This window comes from Gossypium arboreum, chromosome 13 (genome assembly GCF_025698485.1).
Source record: "Gossypium arboreum isolate Shixiya-1 chromosome 13, ASM2569848v2, whole genome shotgun sequence".
NCBI classification, from domain to species: Eukaryota; Viridiplantae; Streptophyta; class Magnoliopsida; order Malvales; family Malvaceae; genus Gossypium; species Gossypium arboreum.
This window is the reverse complement of record NC_069082.1, coordinates 128779399-128800042: the sequence shown is the minus strand read 5'-3', so window position 1 is coordinate 128800042 and position 20644 is coordinate 128779399. Positions and strand designations below refer to the sequence as shown.

Sequence of the window (20644 nt, the reverse complement as noted above, 5' to 3'; positions counted from 1 at the left end):
TATTTATCTTTGACATGATGCCATAGTGTCTTTCAACTATGGTCTTACTCATTTTCTGTCAGGTTGCCATTCTTTCAACCATGGTCTTGTTCATTTCATGTTACATTGCCATGGTATCTTTCAACCATGGTCTTATTCATTCCCGTCATGTTGCCATGGTATCTTTCAACCATGGTCTTACACATTTTATATCCTGTTGCCATGGTATCTTTCAACCATGGTCTTACACATTTTATATCATGTTGCCATGGTGTCTTTCAACCATGGTCTTACACATTTCATTTCAGAAAGCACACTCCTGCGAACCTCATCCTTACAGCGGGATTACCGGTCAAGCTAAATCCTCAGAATATAAACTCATAGAGTATTGTCGGGATTACCACCCAAAGCTAAATCCTGAACGACAATTACTCTAATGAGCTTGGATCTGAATTACCAGTCCAGGCTAAATTTAGACCCTAATTTGGATTACCCATCTGGGCTAAATCTATTTTACACGTATTCTTCGGGAGGGCTATATCAGAATAGGATCACCCGTCCGGGCTAAATCCTTTTTACCGTCAATTCCTTTTCCAATGATCCATTGAATTCCATTCCATTCAACCGGGATTTATTTTCAATTTATATCGAGTATTATCAATATTTCATCAATTATCATGAATTGAACATTCAAATCATATTTTTATCACATAACCACATATTTCAAGTATTTAAAAATACAATTCAAGTTACACAAACTTACCTCATTGCTTGTTTGTGTTTATAATTTTATTAATCCGATATCTTTTCTTTTTCACGATCAAGTCTCGTATTTGAGTCGTTCGGATCTTTATAAATAAATTTGATCATCATTTTCATTCATTTCATATTCTAATGCATTTAATTAATGCTCTAGGCAAAATTACCATTTTGCCCCTAAACTTTTAATTAATGACGATTTCATCCTTAGGGTCAGGAAAATAAAATTCTTGCAATTTAATCCTTATTTCCAGCTATTATTCTCATACATATTGATAACAGTCCATGAATTCTATAAAATATCAAAATTTTCCATAATTTCAACACTTTTCAATTTAATCCCTAAAACATGTTTTCCCTCGATCTTGAACTAAATTAATAATTTCATTCAATTTTATAATTTAAATAATAAAATAATCCATTTCATGCAATTTGGTCATTTATGATATTTTTACAAAATTGCCCATAAAGTTTTAATTTTATTCAATTTAGTCCCTGAGCCTAAAATATGCAAATTAGCCATGCTAGATGAATATTCATACATATTTTTCCTCCTCCTCCTCTCCATTCCACATCCTTAATGTATATACACACTTGTAAGTAACATTATCTATAATTTTTATTATTTACTTTTATGAATATTCAAGCTGTCTATCTGCGTCATAATCACTAAATTATTTATATATGGAGATATAGAACTTAAAATTAAGATCCGCTAATTTTCCCTGAAACTAGACTCATATATCTTCTTTCCATAAAATTTTCAGAATTTTTGGTTTAGCCAATAAGTACAGTTTATTCTTTAAAGTCACTCTTATTCTGCTGTCTGACAGTTGTGACCCTTCTTCACTAAAAATTAATTATCTCCTCATAAAGAATTCGAATGATGTTCCCGTTTGTTTCTATTGAAAATAAACTCATTCAGGATTATAAATATACAAATTTAAGTCCATAATTATTTTTATCCAATTTTTTATGATTTTACAAAGTCAGAACAGGGGAACCCGAAATCATTCTGACCTTGTCTCACAAAATTCATCATATCTCATGATTTACAATTCCATTGCTTACAGAATTTCTTCTATAAGAAACTAGACTTAATAAGATTTAATTTCATATTTTATTCATCCTATAATTAGATTTATACAATTTTTTATGATTTTTTCAAAGTTAGACTACTGCTGCTGTCCAAAACTATTTTAGTGTAAGATATTAATTACCATGTTATAACACCCTTATTTTCTTTTTCTACACCATTTCTCATCACTTTCTCTTATTTTCTCTTCACTAACATATCAAGAATATAGGACCTTATGTAAGAAAACTCTACTATTACATTATTTCCATACTTTGTCAATAATAACAAACTTAAAAACATATTGAAATCTTGATGTACTTACCTTGTTCTATTGATACTAATCTTTAACTTGATTTTCTCTCTCCTCCAGCTTCTATTTCTTAAATCCAACTTGATATTCTAACTCCTCATGCTCTCCTTAACATTTTTCTCTCTTAGTAGCTATGGAAATTCTTTTGATTTCTAGGTGAAAATGGTAATTTTTTTGTAAAAGGACCAAATTGTAAAGAAAGAAAACTTCTTTTCTTCTTCCTCTCTCTCACGTTGGTTTGCATGGGAAAGAAAAGATGATGATTCTTCATCTTTCTTTCCTTATATATACTAAATAAAATAATAATAAAATAATAAAATATCATTTAAAAATCAATTTAAAGTATTAATAAACTAATATTTATTTATTTAATTTATCTAAAATATCTCCAATATCATCATTGTCTCTAGATTTCTCTCTCTTCCAATTGACCATTTTTCCTAGTGATCTTTTAAAATTTCATTCTTGAGTCATCACTTAATTTGGTAAAATTATAATTTAGTCCCTCATAATTCTTCACCTATTCAATTTGGTCCTAATTCATCAATTTTCCTTGGTTTCTAGATCATTCCACCCTTAAAATATTTGCACTATTAGTCCTTCAACTTTTCATATTTACATTTTAATCCCTCAAATTTTGAGTATTTACTCTTGGGCCACAAAACTTTTCTCACTTTTACAATTTAGTCCTTTCTTAAATCAGTATATCATAATATACTTCCCAGTGACATAACTCAATTTTTCCTCTTTTTGTCACTTTATTTCCTTATTTTACTATATTAAAGATAATATCTTACTGTAAAAATTTTCAGGGTGTTACAACACAATAGCTCAAAAATACATTGCGTTTTTGGGGGATAGTCAAGTTTTTTAAAAGCCAGGGTAAGCCATAAGTAAATCAATTGAGAATGATATATTTTATCGAAATTACAGTAACTTAATGACAAATTATAACGATGTCATTATTTGAATAATTTTTTAATGTACAAGGACTAATTTAAAACAATTTTTAGTAAAAAAACTAAGATCAACTTTACATAGTAACATAGGTACTCCTAATACACTGCCTATAACTATCCATAACTCCTTCCAAACTCATAAATAGAAAAAAAATGCGTTTTAGTACACCCAAACCCACGTTCTCCTCAAATCAATACTTAGAGCTGCTGAAATGTTTTTTAAAAATATTTTAAAAAATAAATAATTGTCATTACAACCAATCCACCAGACTTTTTTTTTCTTCTTTAATTATTTACTTCCATAAAATCAATAAATCATTGAAAGTTGTTGGAATCTTTTAAATTAAATAATAGCCGTAACATTCAAACAAGCTATTTATTTTTATTTATAATTTGAATTATTTATGAATTATTAACTGGTACACTCAATGTAGAATATTTTAAAGAAAAATAGAATTTTAAAAAAAGAACTGTGGGTCTCATTTATTTATTTTTAAAAAAAGTTCAAATAAATTATCCATTATTTATACTCTCTTTTTGAACTTTTTGCTTGAAGGAGAATGAAGAAAGCAAAGCTAATATTTGTTCCATCAACAGGCAAAGGCCATTTGATCCCAGTTCTCAAATTCGCAAAGCGTCTTGTTGATCACGATGATCAGATTTTTATCAGCGTTGTTTTTGTTAAATTGTCTTCCGATCCTTTTGTCGATGCTTATATCGAATCGATCAAGGCCTCAAAACTTGATCGAATCGATTTCATCGATGTATCTCAACAACAACAACAACATTGTCATTCAATTGTTGGTAATCATTCGCGGTCCGTCCAAGATCACGTCAATGTCGTTAGGGAAACACATACGCCGCTTTTGAAAGACTTTGTCGTTGACCTTTTATCGAGATCAAGATTGGATTCGGCAACGTTTGTGGGGTTCATTTTCGATTTGTTTTTTGTATCACTGGTCGATGTTGCTCATGAATTTAACGTCCCTTCGTATATATTTTTAACTGGTAATGCAGGGTTTTTGAGTCTTTTATTCCACTTGATGACTCGACACGGTGAGATTTGCGGTAGCCCCGAGTTTAAGCAGTCCGATCCCGACCAATTGATCTCAGGATTTATCAATCCTGTTCCTCTCAATGTTTTGCCTTCGGCTTTGTTTGACAAGGATAATGGTTATCCTTTGTTTATGACGACTGCTCAAAAGTTCAAGGCTGTCAAAGGAATTGTGGTTAATACATTTGAGGAGCTTGAACCTTATGCTATTAGTAGTTTTTCCGATCACGGAAATCCCCCGGTTTACCCCATTGGGCCGGTGCTTGATATAAATTGTAAGCCTCATACTAAATTCGACTTGGCTCAACGTGAAAAGGTGATGAAATGACTCAATGAACAGCCTCAATCATCAGTGATATTTCTTTGTTTTGGAAGCTTTGGGCGTTTTCTTGCACCTCAAGTCAAAGAAATAGCACTTGGACTAGAGCAAAGCGGATACAAATTCTTATGGTCCTCGCGCGTGCCACCACGAAATGATGATCCGGGAGGTGTTCATTACAGTGAGGACATGTTGCCGGAAGGGTTCGTAGAAAGGATCCAAGGGAAGGGGATGATGATATATGGGTGGGCACCGCAAGTGGAGATTCTAGCTCACGAAGCGATAGGAGGGTTCATATCTCATTGTGGTTGGAACTCGATCCTCGAAAGCTTGTGGTTTGGGGTGCCGATGATAATGTGGCCTATGTACGCCGAACAAAAATTGAATGCATTTAAGATGGTGAAGGAATTAGGGTTAGCAGTGGAGCTAAGACTCGAGTACGAACAACTTAATGTCGACGACGTCGTGATGGCTGATGAGATTGAGAAAGCGATCAAGCAAGTAATGGATGAACGCAATGAGGTTCGTAAGAAAGTGAGGGAAATGGCTAAAATTGCTAGAAAATCAATTGTTAGCGAAGGGTCTTCGTTCCTCTCAATTCAAAAATTGATTAACGATATGATATGTAATAATTAAATTAGTGTCACGGGTCAATCGGATATTAATTCAATTACGAAGTTTTAAAAAAAAACATTTATTTTATAAAATAAGTTATACTATTGCGAGAGTGTATTTGTCTTTTTCATACTTTTATAAATCAATAAAAAATCAAATTGACTTAAATAATTTTCTAGAGGGTCAAAATTACAATTTCTTCCATTTAAAAGGGTTAAAAATTAAATTGAAACATTAATTTAAAGAGGAACTAAAAAGAATATTATACCACTTACCCAAGGGCGAAGGCCACGACTTATCTCCGGTTACGCCCCTTGTGCCATCGTCGTTTACAGGGCTTTGGCCACTCTTGTTTAAGTTGAATAATATAACTGTTAGTCCCTCGTAATTATTAAACATTCAATTTAAGGCCTTTTAAATAAAATTTTTACCTTTGACTCCTCAAAATTTTAAAATCTCCTTGTTGACACAATCAAATGACTTAATAACTCCAACTTGTTCAATTTAAACAGAAATTATATAAACTTAAATTGACTTAAATCTAAAATAGCCTTAATCCAAAATAATTTGAATGCGAGTATAAATTTTAAATTAACCCCCCTCCAAACTACACGGCTAAAGAAACTTGAATAACCGAAACTCAAAATGAACAAAAACCAAAACAGCACAAATTTGAAAATACCGGAAACCGATCCATATCTGAAATAATCCAAACCCTAAAGCTTTGCTTGGTACAAAGGATAGATACGGGTGGAGATGAAAATTTGTGTTAAAATGCTCAACTACATCAACAACGAAGTAGATATCATCAGGAAGAAAATCGACCTCAATTTTACGAGAACGAAAGATCGGCCATAAGCTCGTCGGCCACTGGAAATCATTTACATTTTTAAACAGTAAGTATGATAGGGGTATGCATGTCATGCTAGTTATTATATACAGGCAGTTTAATCTGCCTCGTATGTATAAGAAGTCGGGTTAACTAATGAACATGGACGTCAAAGGGAGCAAATACAGGATCCGGGACGATGAGGGGCAATCTGTCAATGTACGTGAAGAGCCTCTTACGATTCTCTCTGAGGATCGACGATAACTCGGCGATCTCGCTTTGTTCTATGTAAATCCAAAGGTCACAAGAGTCGACCTTTACGAGACTGTCCCGACAAAACGGACAGGACTGAGACCGGTCGTGCCTGAAAAACAAGAAAGAAATACAACAACATTGGAACATTTTGAACATGAATCGTGAAGAGCCTCGTGAATGGAAACCGCTAATATAGCTTTCCTTGTCAAACCCAGGTTTGGGTATGACTCGGAATGTGGCCAAGAAGGGGATTAGATCCTCGAAAAACATAGGGATACCCCTAACCGTATTACCCGAAAAAAGTTTGTACTCGAGAATGTACGATATCATCCCAAATATTTACAGACTCGGTTTAGCCTACAAACGCTGTATCAAATATGCTATACTATGAGAAATAAGTAACTTACCAATCCTTGTAATAATTCAAACACATAGAATGGCTGCAATTAGGTAAAACGACGAGACCGTTCATCTCCATGCAAATCGAGCACTCGTCTTCCCTTTCACAGTCGATTTCCGAGATCTTCCCCCTTGTGGATTCATCCTTCCTACGGTACCTTCGGTACAAGCTTCTTTCTGTTTTCGATCCTCCAAATCAGTGATTCCTCTTTGAAGTTGCAATAAAGAAGGAAATATTACCGCTACACGAAAAAGAAAGCTAGGGAGAACCCGGATTTTACTTAAAACGAGCTAAGCAATCCCGTTCGAGCTCACCATAAAATTCTCTAATGCTGGCTTTCCTCTCGTAAACGGACGTGGTGGTCTTTCCATCGGCATAGGTCTGCGTTGATCCATCGGGCCAGTGCTTGATATCAATTGTAGGCCTCACACTGAGTCGGACTTGGCTCAACACAACAAAGTGATGAAATGGCTCGATGAACAGCCTCAATCATCGGTGATATTTCTTTGCTTTGGAAGCTTTGGGCGCTTTCTTGCACCCCAAGTCAAAGAAATAGCACTTGGACTTGAGCAAAGCGGATACAGGTTCTTATGGTCCTTGTGCGTGCAATCATCGTCACCGCCGCAACCATCACAAAACAATGCTCTAGGAGGAGTTTGTTACAATGAAGACATGTTTCCGAAAGGGTTCACGGAAAGGATCCAAGGGAAGGGGATGATGATATACGGGTGGGCACCGCAGGTGGAGATTTTAGCCCATGAAGCAATAGGAGCATTCGTATCCCATTGTGGTTGGAACTCAATCCTTGAAAGCTTGTGATTCGGGGTGCCGATGGTAACATGGCCTATGTACGCTGAACAAAAAATGAACGCATTTAAAATGGTGAAGGAATTAAGGTTAGCGGTGGAGCTAAGACTTGACTACGAACAACTTAACATCGACAATGTTGTGACGGCCAACGAGATCGAAAAAGTGGCCAAGCAAGTAATGGATGATTGCAGTGAGGTTAGGAAGAAAGTGAAGGAAATGGCTGAAATTGCTAGAAAAGCAATTGTCAATGGAGGATCTTCATTCCTCTCTGTTCAAAGATTCATTGAGGATATGATAAGTTAGCTTTGAGATAATGTCACAAGTCAAGTCAATCGAGAATTAAATCAATTGGAAAATGATAAAAAAAATATTTATTTTACAAAATAAGTTATATTATTATGAGGATATTTTTTGTATTTTTCTAAATCAATAAAATATTACATGTTGTAAGATTTAAGCTTAAGATTGTAACATTCCTCACCCACACTGACCATCAATACGGATGAATGATATCACACAGATACAATGTTTGCACTTACAAAATTTCTTATGGAAAGCATTTATCATAAAACAAATTTAAAGGATTTAATACATCCATGATTCCATATTTCTAAAACTTTGCTATACATTTCAAACTATGATCAAATCAGTTTCCAAGCGTTAAGAAGAGGTAAAATCTTGAAACTAGTTTTTTAATTTTTCAATCGACTTAAAATGCACACTTTCGAAAATGAGACAATAAAGTCTTCTTTTGAAAATCAAGTCACTTTTCACTTGGTTCGTGAAAAATAATTTTCTAAGGTTTTAATACACTCTTCAAATCATTTCTAAGGTATCTTTACAAAACTATAACATTAAGACCTGGTTCAAGGTTAATTTGAGCTTAAAAGCCATAAATTTAGTGGTGTAGGGGCAGAGATATCAATACATGGTCCCTGTGCATCGATACCTTGCCCTAATACTGTAGCATTACTGACTTGCATGTTTGAAACACATCCTAAATATAAATTCAATCATCATTGTTTAAAACACTTAGCACTTAGTAAACTCTAGTAAAAAAAGATTGAGATACTCGGGATTCCAACTGAACAAAGTACATTTATAACATTGAAATGCAATCTAACCATCACACCAAACATCATGGCCCTCATTATGTACATAAGTGTTATGCAAGACAGAAATTGTTGCCTTCTAATGCAAAATGCTGGCATGCCAATTATATCCTAACTATTTCACTATATTTATAAGGATAATTTACTTCATAAATCAAACAAGTATTTATGAATTTATACACTCCCTTTAAAAGGTAGAACACATTTCACTTTAACTCTTATTATTTTTATCATTATCACTTTTTTTGGTGAATTATAAGAGGAGGACAAAGCCCTAACAGTAACGCGACTTAAACATAAGCCACAACTGTGGGCGGTAAACACCCTGACCATCAGACCAACACATAGAATTCTTTATCATTATCACTTTTCAATGGCTTCTAGAGCCTTTTATATTTTCATTGCATCAAATTTCCATAATTTGCTCGATGATGATAAGTAATTCCAAATTTTTTAGGGTAAAATATGTTATAAGCCCACTTTTGAATTTTGGAATTTAGTCCCTCTACTTTTCAAATTTCAAAATTTGACTTCAACTATTAACATTTTTAATTTTTTTTGTTAAAATTGTTGGTGTGATATTTCGAAATAAAAAAATATTCGCTTGACAACAATGTCACTAAAAAATGACGTTATAATGAACTTAAATTTAACAAAATAATCATAACAGTGTTAACTGTTGGACATAAGTTTTGAAATTTGAAAAATAAGACTAAATTCTTAAAAATAAAAGTACATGGATTGAATTCCAAATTTGAGAAAAGACATGGATCTGTGACATATTTTAACTTTTTATTTGTTAATATATTTTTCCCATTATTCCTAAAAATAAAAATATTAATACACATCTTTAATCAACTACCACTAATTACCTCAAATAACTAAGGGTTGAAGGTGAAATTGATTTTAACAAGAAAATATTTTAAATTTAAGCAAAGAAATGAATACATAAAATATTTTAAGCATAATGATAAATTTAACATCAAAGTCAATTGGGAGTCTCTATATTATTATATAAAGTTTATTTTAGTCTCTTTATTAGAAATTGCTCTAGATTAGTTTTTTACATTAAAATTTATTAAAATCATGACGCCGTTACATTTCATAGTTAAATTACTAACAATTTAGAAAAAATATATCATATACCTAATTGATTTACCCAAGATGGCCAAAAATAAATTGATTTACTCATGACTCGACCAGACCCATAAAAACACTCAACCATCTTTCTTGGAAATATCCATATATTTTTTAACTAACATGTAATTGAACAAAACCCAATATGCCCGTATTTATTTTCAGCTACATGACAGCTCACAAATACATGGAGTTTATGGGGGATAGTTAAGTTTTTTAAAAGTCAAGGTTGGCCATAAGTAAATCAATTGAGTATGATATATTTTATCCAAATTATCAGTAATTTAATGACAAATTGTAACGATGTCATGATTTGAATAATTTTTTAATATACAAGGACTAATCTAAAACAATTTTTAGTAAAAAAACTAAGATCAACTTTACATAGTAACATAGGTACTGTCGAGACCATCCCTCGGTTAAAAATTTAAATTTTTTATGAAAAATAAAGGAATCGACTTTTGAAAAACAAAACATATGGAGTCGCCACCGATCATTTTGTTTTGGTGTGATCGGATCACCTAAGAATTTATTTTAATAAAACCTTTTAGTTTACTAAAACAATGATTCTGGTCTACGAAAATATGAGAAAACGAGTTCGGGAGTCGGTTACGTATGAGGAAGGATTGGCACCCTCACTACGCCCAAAAATTGGTACCAAATCGATTAAATACTGTCCTTATGTCTAGAATTAAAATGTTTTGAAATGTGGTTCTTTTTTAAATAACATTTGAATAACCCGAGTCGGTTGCCAAGAATTTCTTGTTTCGACGTCCGAAAATTTGAAAATCACAAAAGGATGCTCATTATTTAGTTCAACGGAAAACCGAAACCCAGCACAGTAGGGCACGATTCTTCGAATTCCCAAACATTGACCATTACCTTGCCTTAGAAAATCGAGTTAAATTTCGAAGAGATATTCAATTATTTTGAACAAACGGGAGATTGTAACCCAGCACGATAAGGCACTATTCCCCGAGTTGCCAAACATCGAACATTTCTTTCGTTTTCAAGAGTTTTTAGAAAATGTGAGTGAAATTTCGAAGGGATCTTCGACTGTTTTGAACAAATGGAAAAGCGCAACCCGACACGATAGGGCACGATTCTCTAATCGCCAAACATCGAACATCACCTTCGTTTTGAAAAGGGTTTGTTTTTTTTTTTTTTATACATGAGTGAAAATCTAAAGGAATATTCGATTTTTTTTAGCAAACGAGAAATCACAACCCAGCACGATAGGGCATGATTCCCGAATTGTCAAACCCCGAATATTGCCTTTGTTTTAACGAATTTTTAGAAGACACGAGTGAAATTTTGAAGGGCTATTTGATTATTTTAAGCAAACGAGAAATTGTAACCCAACACGTTAGGGCACGATTCCGCGAATTGCCAAATATCGCACATCACCTTCGTTTAGGGGATTTTTAATAGTTGTGAAACTAGCTTAGAACGCATTAATTCGGTTTGAGATAAGACGAAATTAATCATAAAATTCGGATTTTATAAAATTACATTTCAAAAACCAAGTGGAAAACGATGATATGGGGTAATGTACGCATAAAAATATGACGATGGAAGAGCAAAAATAACACAATTTATTTAATCAACTAACAAACAATCACAACTAAGTATGACTAACTTGGAAATATGACTCGATTTCAATTATGCATGGAAAATAATGACAATAGAATGAATAAATAATATGCCACGGTAATATACATGGCAATAGTAATTAGAGGCCAATATGATATAAAATGATTTTAAAATAATGACGAATACGTAAATTACACAATATATAAATTGATGAATTTAAAATCGTTTGTAAGAACAAACTAAAGATGCATATACACAACTCTCTAAAATATGTGTTATAGGATGAATATTTCCAAATCGAATGATATGCAAAGTATTAAAGAATTTTGGTCTAAAATTGACAATGTACATGATAGCTTAAATAATATATAAAATATAAAAGAATAATAAAACACATGATAAAATATAATGTACATAATAAATTCATAAAACACGTATATATAAATAAATTTGGGAATAATTATTTTAAAAAGTGAAATTAATAAGGTATGAAAGAAACAAAGGTACTATATAAGTTATATAAGTAACAAAATATATATAAAAAATATAATACATAAGGATAATATGAGAGTGTATACAATAAATAAATTATAAGATTTAAAATAGGGTTCTTAAAAGAAATATATTATACATATAAATAACTTCGAAAGAGGATACATACAAAGAAAAATATTTACATAAAGTTATATGAAAATAATGACATGTACCATAGTAAAAATAATTTAATATGGATTATATACATGTGGAGAAATGTTAGAAATAATTGTATGTCAAGATATCATTCAATTAAAATATGAGTTATAGAATTAAACACAGCTTTCATAAAAAAAAACACAATTATATGAGTTTATTTAAAAAATATATGTATAAGAATATCTTAGCTTTAATAATGAATAAAAATTAAATATGTGTTCTAAATATGTGTTTAATAATAATTTAAATAATACACAAAATGTGTGAGATTTTCCTTTTGAATAAGAAAAGTGTATAGAATATGTGAATAAATCTATGAGAAATTATATGTATAAAAATACCAATGTTTAAAAATGTACTTAAATTATATAAACTAATAATTTTTGTATATGTATAGTTAAAATTTAATTAATGTATATAATGTATGATTTCATTTTAGAAAACAAATATATATATATATATATATATATATATATATATCATGTGGACCCAAAAAGGTTAAATATGTGCATAATAATTTAATGTTAATAATGTTCATGAAATAAAACCAATTATCATGAAGTATATACACGTATATTAACACATAAAATATTATATCAAATGATGTACAGCAATATGAAAATTCAATTACCTTAATTTACAACAAATAAATAACCAATAACAAATGAAACAATTAATATGAACATTACAAATAATATAAAGAAGAAAAACAATAATTAATAATACAAAATAAATAAATATTGACATATTAATAAAACAACTCAAAATATACAAAATAAATAAACTCAAATCCAAAACTATAACTGAAATCTAATGAATTTAAAAAAATTTAAAGTAGAAATAACGAATACTCCATAATGAAAACATGTTGCAAATAATAAATGGACCCACATTTAACATGCATGAATTCACAGGGATTAATATTGCAATTATCCCCGATCCTGAAACCTGCATGGAAACATGGGCTAAAATGCAACATTAAGTAAAACTTTAGGGAAGATTTTTAAGAAAACAAAACCAATTAGGCGCAAAAAGGGGTTAATAGTAATGCAGCGTGATTGGGAAGGGCTTGCTACATAAATATTTCATTTTAGGCGCTTTAGCACAATCTTGGGTTCCCAAATGGGTTGAGGCGCAGGTTCTCCCCTCTTTTCATACGGCGCCGTTTCAAAATTAGGTCATTTAAGACCCTTTTTTTTTCTGCTTCTTCCCTAAAACACAGTCCCAATTGTAGCCGAAAAACATAGCCTGGGAACTAAGTTTCCTGGGTTTCTTTTTAGCAGCCGAATCGCCATTATTTTGGTGGCCATATGCATGCAAAAAGCTCCTGCTTTCCCCGTTGAAGACACTTGAACAAGTCTTAAAAGGGTTTAGTAAGTATCTTCCTCCTCTCCTTCTTTGTTTGAATGAAATGCTCGAATCTCTCATTATTATTATTTTTTTTAAAAGAAAAAAAAATGGAAATAGATTTGTAAAGTAAAAATGCTACTTGACCTTCGTCATTATATCCGCATAGCAAAAATATTTGTGGCTTTCATCGGTTTTTGGTTGTATGTAATAACAACGAGTAAATTAAGAAGAAAATAAAATAAAAAAATCAGAAGAAGAAAAGAAAAGTATGAAATCACCTCTGATCTTTGCATTCAATCTCCGTATCTTTTTTCTCTCCTTTTTCCTTTTTTTTACAACTGATTCGCTGCTTCGCTTTATAGCCGAAGAGGAAAAAAAGAAAGACAAAATGGAAAATAAATTCCAAATACAATTCCCGTTCCCTTCCATTTGTTGTTCTGCCATTTTTGTTTGTATCTTTTGTAGGTACCGAGCACGGGGCTGTGCGTTGGCGCTCGGGTATGGGTTCAGAGACTGGGGCGACGTGAGGCCGTGCGTTGGCCCTTGGCACGAGGGTATTGGGCGATGGCAGACAGTATGGGCGATTGAACTTGGGGGCTGAGAAGTTTTAGGACTAGTTGGGCTAAAGTTTAGTTTTGGGCTTGGGTATATTGGGCTGTTATATTTGTTTATGGGCCCGGGCAATATTGGGTCTGTACAGGTACTTCTAATACACCACCTAAAACTACCTACAGTCTCTCCCAAACCTATAAATAGGAAGAGAATGTGCTTCAGTTCACTCGAATCCACGTTCTCTTGTCATTAGGCCTAAAATCAATACCTAGAGCTGTTCAAATATTTTTTAAAATATTTAAAAAATTAAATAATTATCATTACAACCAATCCACCAAGACTTCTTTTTTTCTTCTAATTTTTAATTATTTACTTCCATAAAATCAATAAATCATTGAAAGTTGTTGGAATCTTTTAAATGAAATAATAGCCGTAACATTCAAACAAGCTATTTATTTTTATTTATAATTTGAATTATTTATGAATTATTAACTGGTACACTCAATGTAGAATATTTTAAAGAAAAAATAGAATTTTTAAAAAAAGAAACGTGGGTCTCATTTATTTATTTTTAAAAAAAGTTCAAATAAATTATCCATTATTTATACTCTCTTTTTGAACTTTTTGCTTGAAGGAGAATGAAGAAAGCAAAGCTAATATTTGTTCCGTCAACAAGTAAAGGCCATTTGATCCCAGTTCTTGAATTCGCAAAGCGTCTTGTTGATCACGATGATCGGATTTCGATCAGCGTTGCTTTTGTTAAATTGCCTTCCGATCCTTTTGCCGATGCTTATATCGAATCGGTCAAGGCCTCAAAACTTGATCCAATCGATTTTATCGATGTTTCTCAACAACAACATTGTCATTCGATTGTTGATAATCATTCGCAGTCGATCCAAGATCACGTTAATGTCGTCAGGGAAATACATACGCCGCTTTTGAAAGACTTTGTCGTTGACCTTTTGTCGAGATCAAGATTGGATTCGGTAACATTTGTAGGGTTCGTTTTCGATTTGTTGTTTGTATCACTGGTCGATGTTGCTCGTGAATTTAACGTCCCTTCGTATATATTTTTAACAGCTAATGCAGGGTGTTTGAGTCTTTTTTTCCACTTGATGACTCGACAAGGTGAGATTCGGGGTAGCCTCGAGTTTAAGCAGTCCGATCCCGACCAACTGATCCCGGGATTTATCAATCCCGTTCCTCTCAATGTTTTGCCTTCGGCTTTGTTTGACAAGGATAACGGTTATCCTTTGCTTATGATGACTGCTCAAAAGTTCAAGGCTGTCAAAGGAATTGTGGTTAATACATTTGAGGAGCTTGAACCTTATGCTATTAGTAGTTTCTCTGATCACGGAAATCCCCCGGTTTACCCCGTTGGGCCGGTGCTTGATATAAATTGTAAGCTTCATACTAAATTCGACTTGGCTCAACATGAAAAGGTGATGAAATGGCTCAATGAACAGCCTCAATCATCAGTGATATTTCTTTGTTTTGGAAGCTTTGGGCATTTTCTTGCACCCCAAGTCAAAGAAATAGCACTTGGACTCGAGCAAAGTGGATACAAATTCTTATGGTCCTTGCGCGTGCCACCACGAAATGATGATTCGGAAGGCGTTCATTGCAGTGAGGACATGTTGCCGGAAGGGTTTGTAGAAAGGATCCAAGGGAAGGGGATGATGATATATGGGTGGGCACCGCAGGTGGAGATTCTAGCTCACAAAGCTATAGGAGGGTTCGTATCTCATTGTGGTTGGAACTCGGTCCTCGAAAGCTTGTGGTTTGGGGTGCCGATGGTAACATGGCCTATGTACGCCGAACAAAAATTGAATGCATTTAAGATGGTGAAGGAATTAGAGTTAGCAGTGGAACTAAGACTCGACTACGAACAACTTAATGTCGACGACGTCGTGATGGCTGATGAGATTGAGAAAGCGGTCAAGCAAGTAATGGATGAACGCAATGAGGCTCGGAAGAAAGTGAAGGAAATGGCTGAAATTGCTAGGAAATCAATTGTTAGCGAAGGGTCTTCGTTCCTCTCAATTCAAAGATTGATCAACGATATGATAAATAATAATTAAATTGGTGTCACCATTCAATCGGGTATTAATTCGGTTACGAAATTAAAAAAGTACCAATTTATTTTATAAAATAAGTTATATTATTGCGAGAGTGTATTTATCTTTTTCATACTTTTGTAAATCAATAAAAATCATACGTTATGAGATTTAAGCTTAAGACATATATAAAATATCCATTTGTCTTTATACAAACTTTTAATAAATTTATGTATGGGTAAATAATTTGTATTCAACAGTGTACTCTTTTTATTCCACAAACGATATTAAAAAATTGTCACGAATCTCCTTTTTTAATATTTTACTATAGTCTTATTGGACACTTGCCAACCCCGACATATTTGTAAAGTCTAAAAATTCTATTAACAGTGTTCCAAATATTTTCCTTATATTTATTAACATCATGATTGAGTTGTAATGTAATATATCTAGTATATGTGTGCGCATGTGAATGCAAGAATATTTTATTTGAGATAAAATTACAAAATTTTTGGGAGTCAAAGTTAAAAGTCATGTTAAAGATTAAAATAACTGACATCGACTTAAATAATTTTCTAGAGGGTCAAAATTACAATTTCTTCCATTTAAAAGGGTTAAAAATTAAATTGAAACATTAATTTTAAGAGGAACTAAAAAGAATATTATACCACTTACCCAAGGGCGAAGGCCCCGACTTATCTCCGGTTACGCCCCTTGTGCCCCATTGTAGTTTACAGGGCTTTGGCCACTCTTGTTTAAGTTGAATAATATAACTGTTAGTCCCTCAAAATTATTAAACATTCAATTTAAGTCCTTTTAAATAAAAATTTTACCTTTGACTCCTCAAAATTTTAAAATCTCCTTGTTGACACAATCAAATGACTTAACAACTCCAACTTGTTCAATTTAAACAGAAACTATATAAACTTAAATTGACTTAAATCCAAAATAGCCTTGACCCAAAATGATTTGAATGCGAGTATAAATTTTAAATTAACCCCCCTTCAAACTTGAATAACCGAAACTCAAAATAACAAAAACCAAAACAACAGAAATTTGAAAAAACCGGAAACCGATCCATATCTGAAATAATCCAAACCCTAAAGCTTTGCTTGGTACAAAGGATAGATACGGGTGGAGATGAAAATTTGTGTTAAAATGCTCAACATCAACAACGAACTAGCGGTAGATATCATCAGGAAGAAAATCGACCTCGATTTTACGAGAACAAAAGATCGGTCATAAGCTCGTTGGCCACTGGAAATCATGGAGGCTTGAACCAGAAACCATTTACATTTTTAAACAGTAAGTATGATAGGGGTATACATATCATGCTAGTTATTATATACAGGCAGTTTAATCTGCCTCGTATGTATAAGAAGTAGGGTTAACTAATGAACATGGACGTCAAAGGGAGCAAATACAGGATCCGGGACGATGAGGGGCAATCTGTCAATGTACGTGAAGAGCCTCTTACGATTCTCTCTAAGGATCGACGATAACTCGGCGATCTCGCTTTGTTCTATGTAAATCCAAAGGTCACAAGAGTCGACCTTTACGAGACTGTCCCGACAAAACGGACAGGACTGAGACCGGTCGTGCCTGAAAAACAAGAAAGAAATACAACATTGGAACATTTTGAACATGAATCGTGAAGAGCCTCGTGAATGGAAACCGCTAATATAGCTTTCCTTGTCAAACCCAGGTTTGGGTATGACTCGGAATGTGGCCAAGAAGGGGACTAGATCCTCGAAAAACATAGGGATACCCCTAACCGTATTACCCGAAAAAAGTTTATACTCGAGAATGTACGATATCATCTCAAATATTTACAGACTCGGTTTAGCCTACAAACGCTGTATCAAATAAGCTATACTATGAGAAATGAGTAACTTACCAATCGCTGTAACAATTCAAACACATAGAATGGCTGCAATTAGGTAAAACGACGAGACCATTCATCTCCATGCAAATCGAGCACTCGTCTTCCCTTTCACAGTCGATTTCCGAGATCTTCCCCCTTGCGGATTCATCCTTCCTACGGTACCTTACGGTACAAGCTTCTTTCTGTTTTCGATCCTCCAAATCAGTGATTCCTCTTTGAAGTTGCAATAAAGAAGGAAATATTACCGCTACACGAAAAAGAAAGCTAGTGAGAACCCGGATTTTACTTAAAACGAGCTAAGCAATCCCGTTCGAACTCACCATAAAATTCTCTAATGCTGGCTTTCCTCTCGTAAACGGACATGGTGGTCTTGCCATCAGCATAGGTCTGCGTTGATCCATCAGATTACGATTTCGAAGAATAAAAAGATAATTTTGTCGAAAATTGTATGGCGGGAAGAAACATTACCATATAAATATGTACGTTGAGTAAACCGAGGGCACCGGCGAGTTGAATATCGGTCCATTGAACAAGGAAAAGGAAAAACTGAGCGGCTGGACTGTAGGACAGTCTCATTTGAAGACGTGCTCCGTCTCTTTCCCTTGGATAATCTAAAGCCCTGAAAATGGACCAATAAAAACACAGGGTTAAACATCAAGCAGGACCGATGATAAAGCAATAAGAATGTCGAAAATGAATGTCATTACTAGGGTTCGGCGCCCGTAAATCTTTGACATTAGTAGGGATTAATGATGTTTTAGTAATATTCACTTGGTTCGGCATTGTAACAGATACAACTTTAAGGACAATGTTCAATGATGTCCTATCGATTATATGTGAAACATAATCCTCCATTGTCTTGCCGATTATTGTGAATCCAATATCCATATTCCAAGCACGTGCATCACACACACACACACACACACACACACACACACACACATATTCATCCATCCATTCATACACTAAATACATACAGACATATTATCGATGCATACATACATGCCTAAACAGGGGCGAATCTGAGGGAAGGCCTTGGCACCCCTCAAATGGAAAAATTGCTATTTAAGTCCCCCATAAAATGATCAAATTAAAATTAATTTATGGCAAAATTGCACTTTGTCCCCCAAAATGAAGAAAATTATTTTTAATCCCTTCAAAAATGATGAAATCATAAATTGATACATTATAAAATTAAATTTTAATCTCTCAAATCTATTATTCAATTTCGGCCCTTTAAAAAAAATTTGGATTCACCCCTGTGCCTAAACCATTGGAATGAAAGAATGATATCCTATGCTGGAATTGAATGTTGAGAATAACTTCAATAATCTGCTTAGAAACCTTTCATACATACATACATACATACATACATACATACATACATACATACGTACACGCATGCATGTATACGTTTTGGAATGAATGATAAGCTATGCTGGAATAGAATGTTGAGAATAACTTCAATAATCTGCTTTGAAACCTTTTATTGTCAAACACAAAGTGCAGAAACAATCAACTCCACACAAAAACAACAACAATCATTGGAGATTTAGAGAGAAACCCATAATTTTTTATTTAAATTTCGACCTTTTTTTAAATATAAATTCCTTTACATCACCTTTTTTTTCCCCTTAAAAAGAAATTGCAAGTGAAAAGTCTTCAAGCAATCACAGTAGTAGAGAAAATACTTGATACATAAATAGAAAATCATAGCAAATAAAATTTATATATATATAATCACATAAAAAGAGAGGGAAAAAAAGGTTATACAGAGTATTGGCATGTTGAATATCAGCTTCGAGCGCTTTGAGTGAATCCTTGAAAGACGACTTTCTCATGACCGGTTATTTTCCCGGAAAAAATTTCCCAATCAAACAAACACAAGAACAATCAAGTAGCTAAAAGAGAATCCCCGCTTTCCCAAAGAAAAACTCCAAATAAAATTATAGTTTTGTAATTTCGTATTTTTATTTTTTAAAAATTAGTAAACTGAGACGAAGCTTAATTGCAATCTAAGAACACTGTCGGGGTACTAAGATGCCTTAAAAGCGAAGGGGGAAGTGGTGGAGAAATTACGGTGTTGTCCTCGTCTGAACCTAATCCACTAATGACTTAGGACAAATAAAGAAATATGGTGACGTGGGTGATTATTATTGGTTAAATTAACGGAGTTCGCGTGAGGTTGTCAGTAGAGAATCCACTAAAACCCTTGTGGCGGCGCCTAGAGTTTTTCTTTTGTAAAACCAAGGAGGCGCTGAAATAATTAATAAAATTAAATAAAAAGCTTGGGTTTATCCGAATGGTAGATATTATTAGATTTACAGTCATAATTAAGATGTGTATTGAGGAATTAATTATGGTTTAATTATAGATAATCTTTCCACACTCCATTTTCGAGGAATTAAATTTTAATAATTATATAGTCTGATTTTATCTAATTTTTAATATAATATCTAAAATTAGATAATTTCTATGTAACACATAGATAGAAAAATAATGTACTTTAGTACACTCGAATCCACGTCCTTCTACGTTGACAATAATTTTAATCGTTATAGTTTTTGATCATATTTGATCTTTTTTATATAATGCCTAAAATTACACCTAACCTCTCTACAATTCATAAATAAGAGGATAATGTGCTTCAGCACACTTGAACCCACATCCTTTTATATTAACAATAATACCATATCAATCAAACTAAAACTTAATCAATCATAAAATTTTCAACTAAAATAAAATTTAAACCACAACATACATATGTAAATTATTGAATAAAAAACATTTTTATATAAATTTAATTTATAACATATTTTACAATAAAAGTATAACATATTAGGTCATGAAACATGGGGATTCTTGCTATGAATCAGCCATATTCTCAACTAAAGTTTG

At 32.9% G+C, this 20644-nt stretch overlaps 3 protein-coding genes, 1 long non-coding RNA gene and 1 pseudogene across 4 annotated transcripts; 3 read left to right on the top strand and 2 right to left on the bottom strand.

The window, feature by feature from the left end:
* The first annotated feature begins 3645 nt into the window (after positions 1–3645).
* On the top strand, positions 3646–5180 carry LOC108485125 (UDP-glycosyltransferase 71K1-like). The gene is made up of 2 exons (XM_053024629.1): positions 3646–4398; positions 4480–5180. Exons 1-2 carry the CDS (start codon positions 3646–3648, stop codon positions 5092–5094), a joined length of 1368 nt encoding a protein of 455 aa, XP_052880589.1. The 3' UTR covers positions 5095–5180.
* An 875-nt stretch (positions 5181–6055) lies between these two features.
* LOC108485126 (E3 ubiquitin-protein ligase AIRP2-like) lies at positions 6056–7398 on the bottom strand (annotated as a pseudogene).
* Positions 7399–13117: 5719 nt separating this feature from the next.
* LOC128286482 (uncharacterized) lies at positions 13118–14134 on the top strand. The gene is made up of 2 exons (XR_008277066.1): positions 13118–13275; positions 13718–14134. It is a non-coding gene; the product is annotated as an uncharacterized LOC128286482 (long non-coding RNA).
* Positions 14135–14440: 306 nt separating this feature from the next.
* LOC108485127 (UDP-glycosyltransferase 71K1-like) lies at positions 14441–16077 on the top strand. The gene has a single exon (XM_017788976.2). It carries the CDS (start codon positions 14443–14445, stop codon positions 15883–15885), a length of 1443 nt encoding a protein of 480 aa, XP_017644465.1. The 5' UTR covers positions 14441–14442; the 3' UTR covers positions 15886–16077.
* Positions 16078–16916: 839 nt separating this feature from the next.
* LOC108485704 (E3 ubiquitin-protein ligase AIRP2-like) lies at positions 16917–19820 on the bottom strand. Its single transcript, XM_017789557.2, has 5 exons — positions 19520–19820; positions 18215–18365; positions 18067–18133; positions 17759–17993; positions 16917–17463 (listed from the first exon to the last, which is right to left on the bottom strand). Exons 1-5 carry the CDS (start codon positions 19585–19587, stop codon positions 17253–17255), a joined length of 732 nt encoding a protein of 243 aa, XP_017645046.1. The 5' UTR covers positions 19588–19820; the 3' UTR covers positions 16917–17252.
* Positions 19821–20644: the final 824 nt, after the last annotated feature.

Excerpts from the sequence above, each read along its gene's own strand:
- LOC108485125 (XM_053024629.1), top strand. The coding sequence starts at position 3,646 with ATGAAGAAAGCAAAGCTAATATTTGTTCCATCAACAGGCAAAGGCCAT. Across the intron at positions 4,399-4,479 it reads CGGTTTACCCCATTGGGCCG|CCTCAATCATCAGTGATATT; the intron begins GTGCTTGATATA and ends CTCAATGAACAG.
- LOC108485127 (XM_017788976.2), top strand. The coding sequence starts at position 14,443 with ATGAAGAAAGCAAAGCTAATATTTGTTCCGTCAACAAGTAAAGGCCAT.
- LOC108485704 (XM_017789557.2), bottom strand. The coding sequence starts at position 19,587 with ATGAGAAAGTCGTCTTTCAAGGATTCACTCAAAGCGCTCGAAGCTGAT. Across the intron at positions 18,134-18,214 it reads TCAACGTACATATTTATATG|ACCTATGCTGATGGCAAGAC; the intron begins GTAATGTTTCTT and ends GGATCAACGCAG. Across the intron at positions 17,994-18,066 it reads CAGCATTAGAGAATTTTATG|CGGTAATATTTCCTTCTTTA; the intron begins GTGAGTTCGAAC and ends TTTTTCGTGTAG.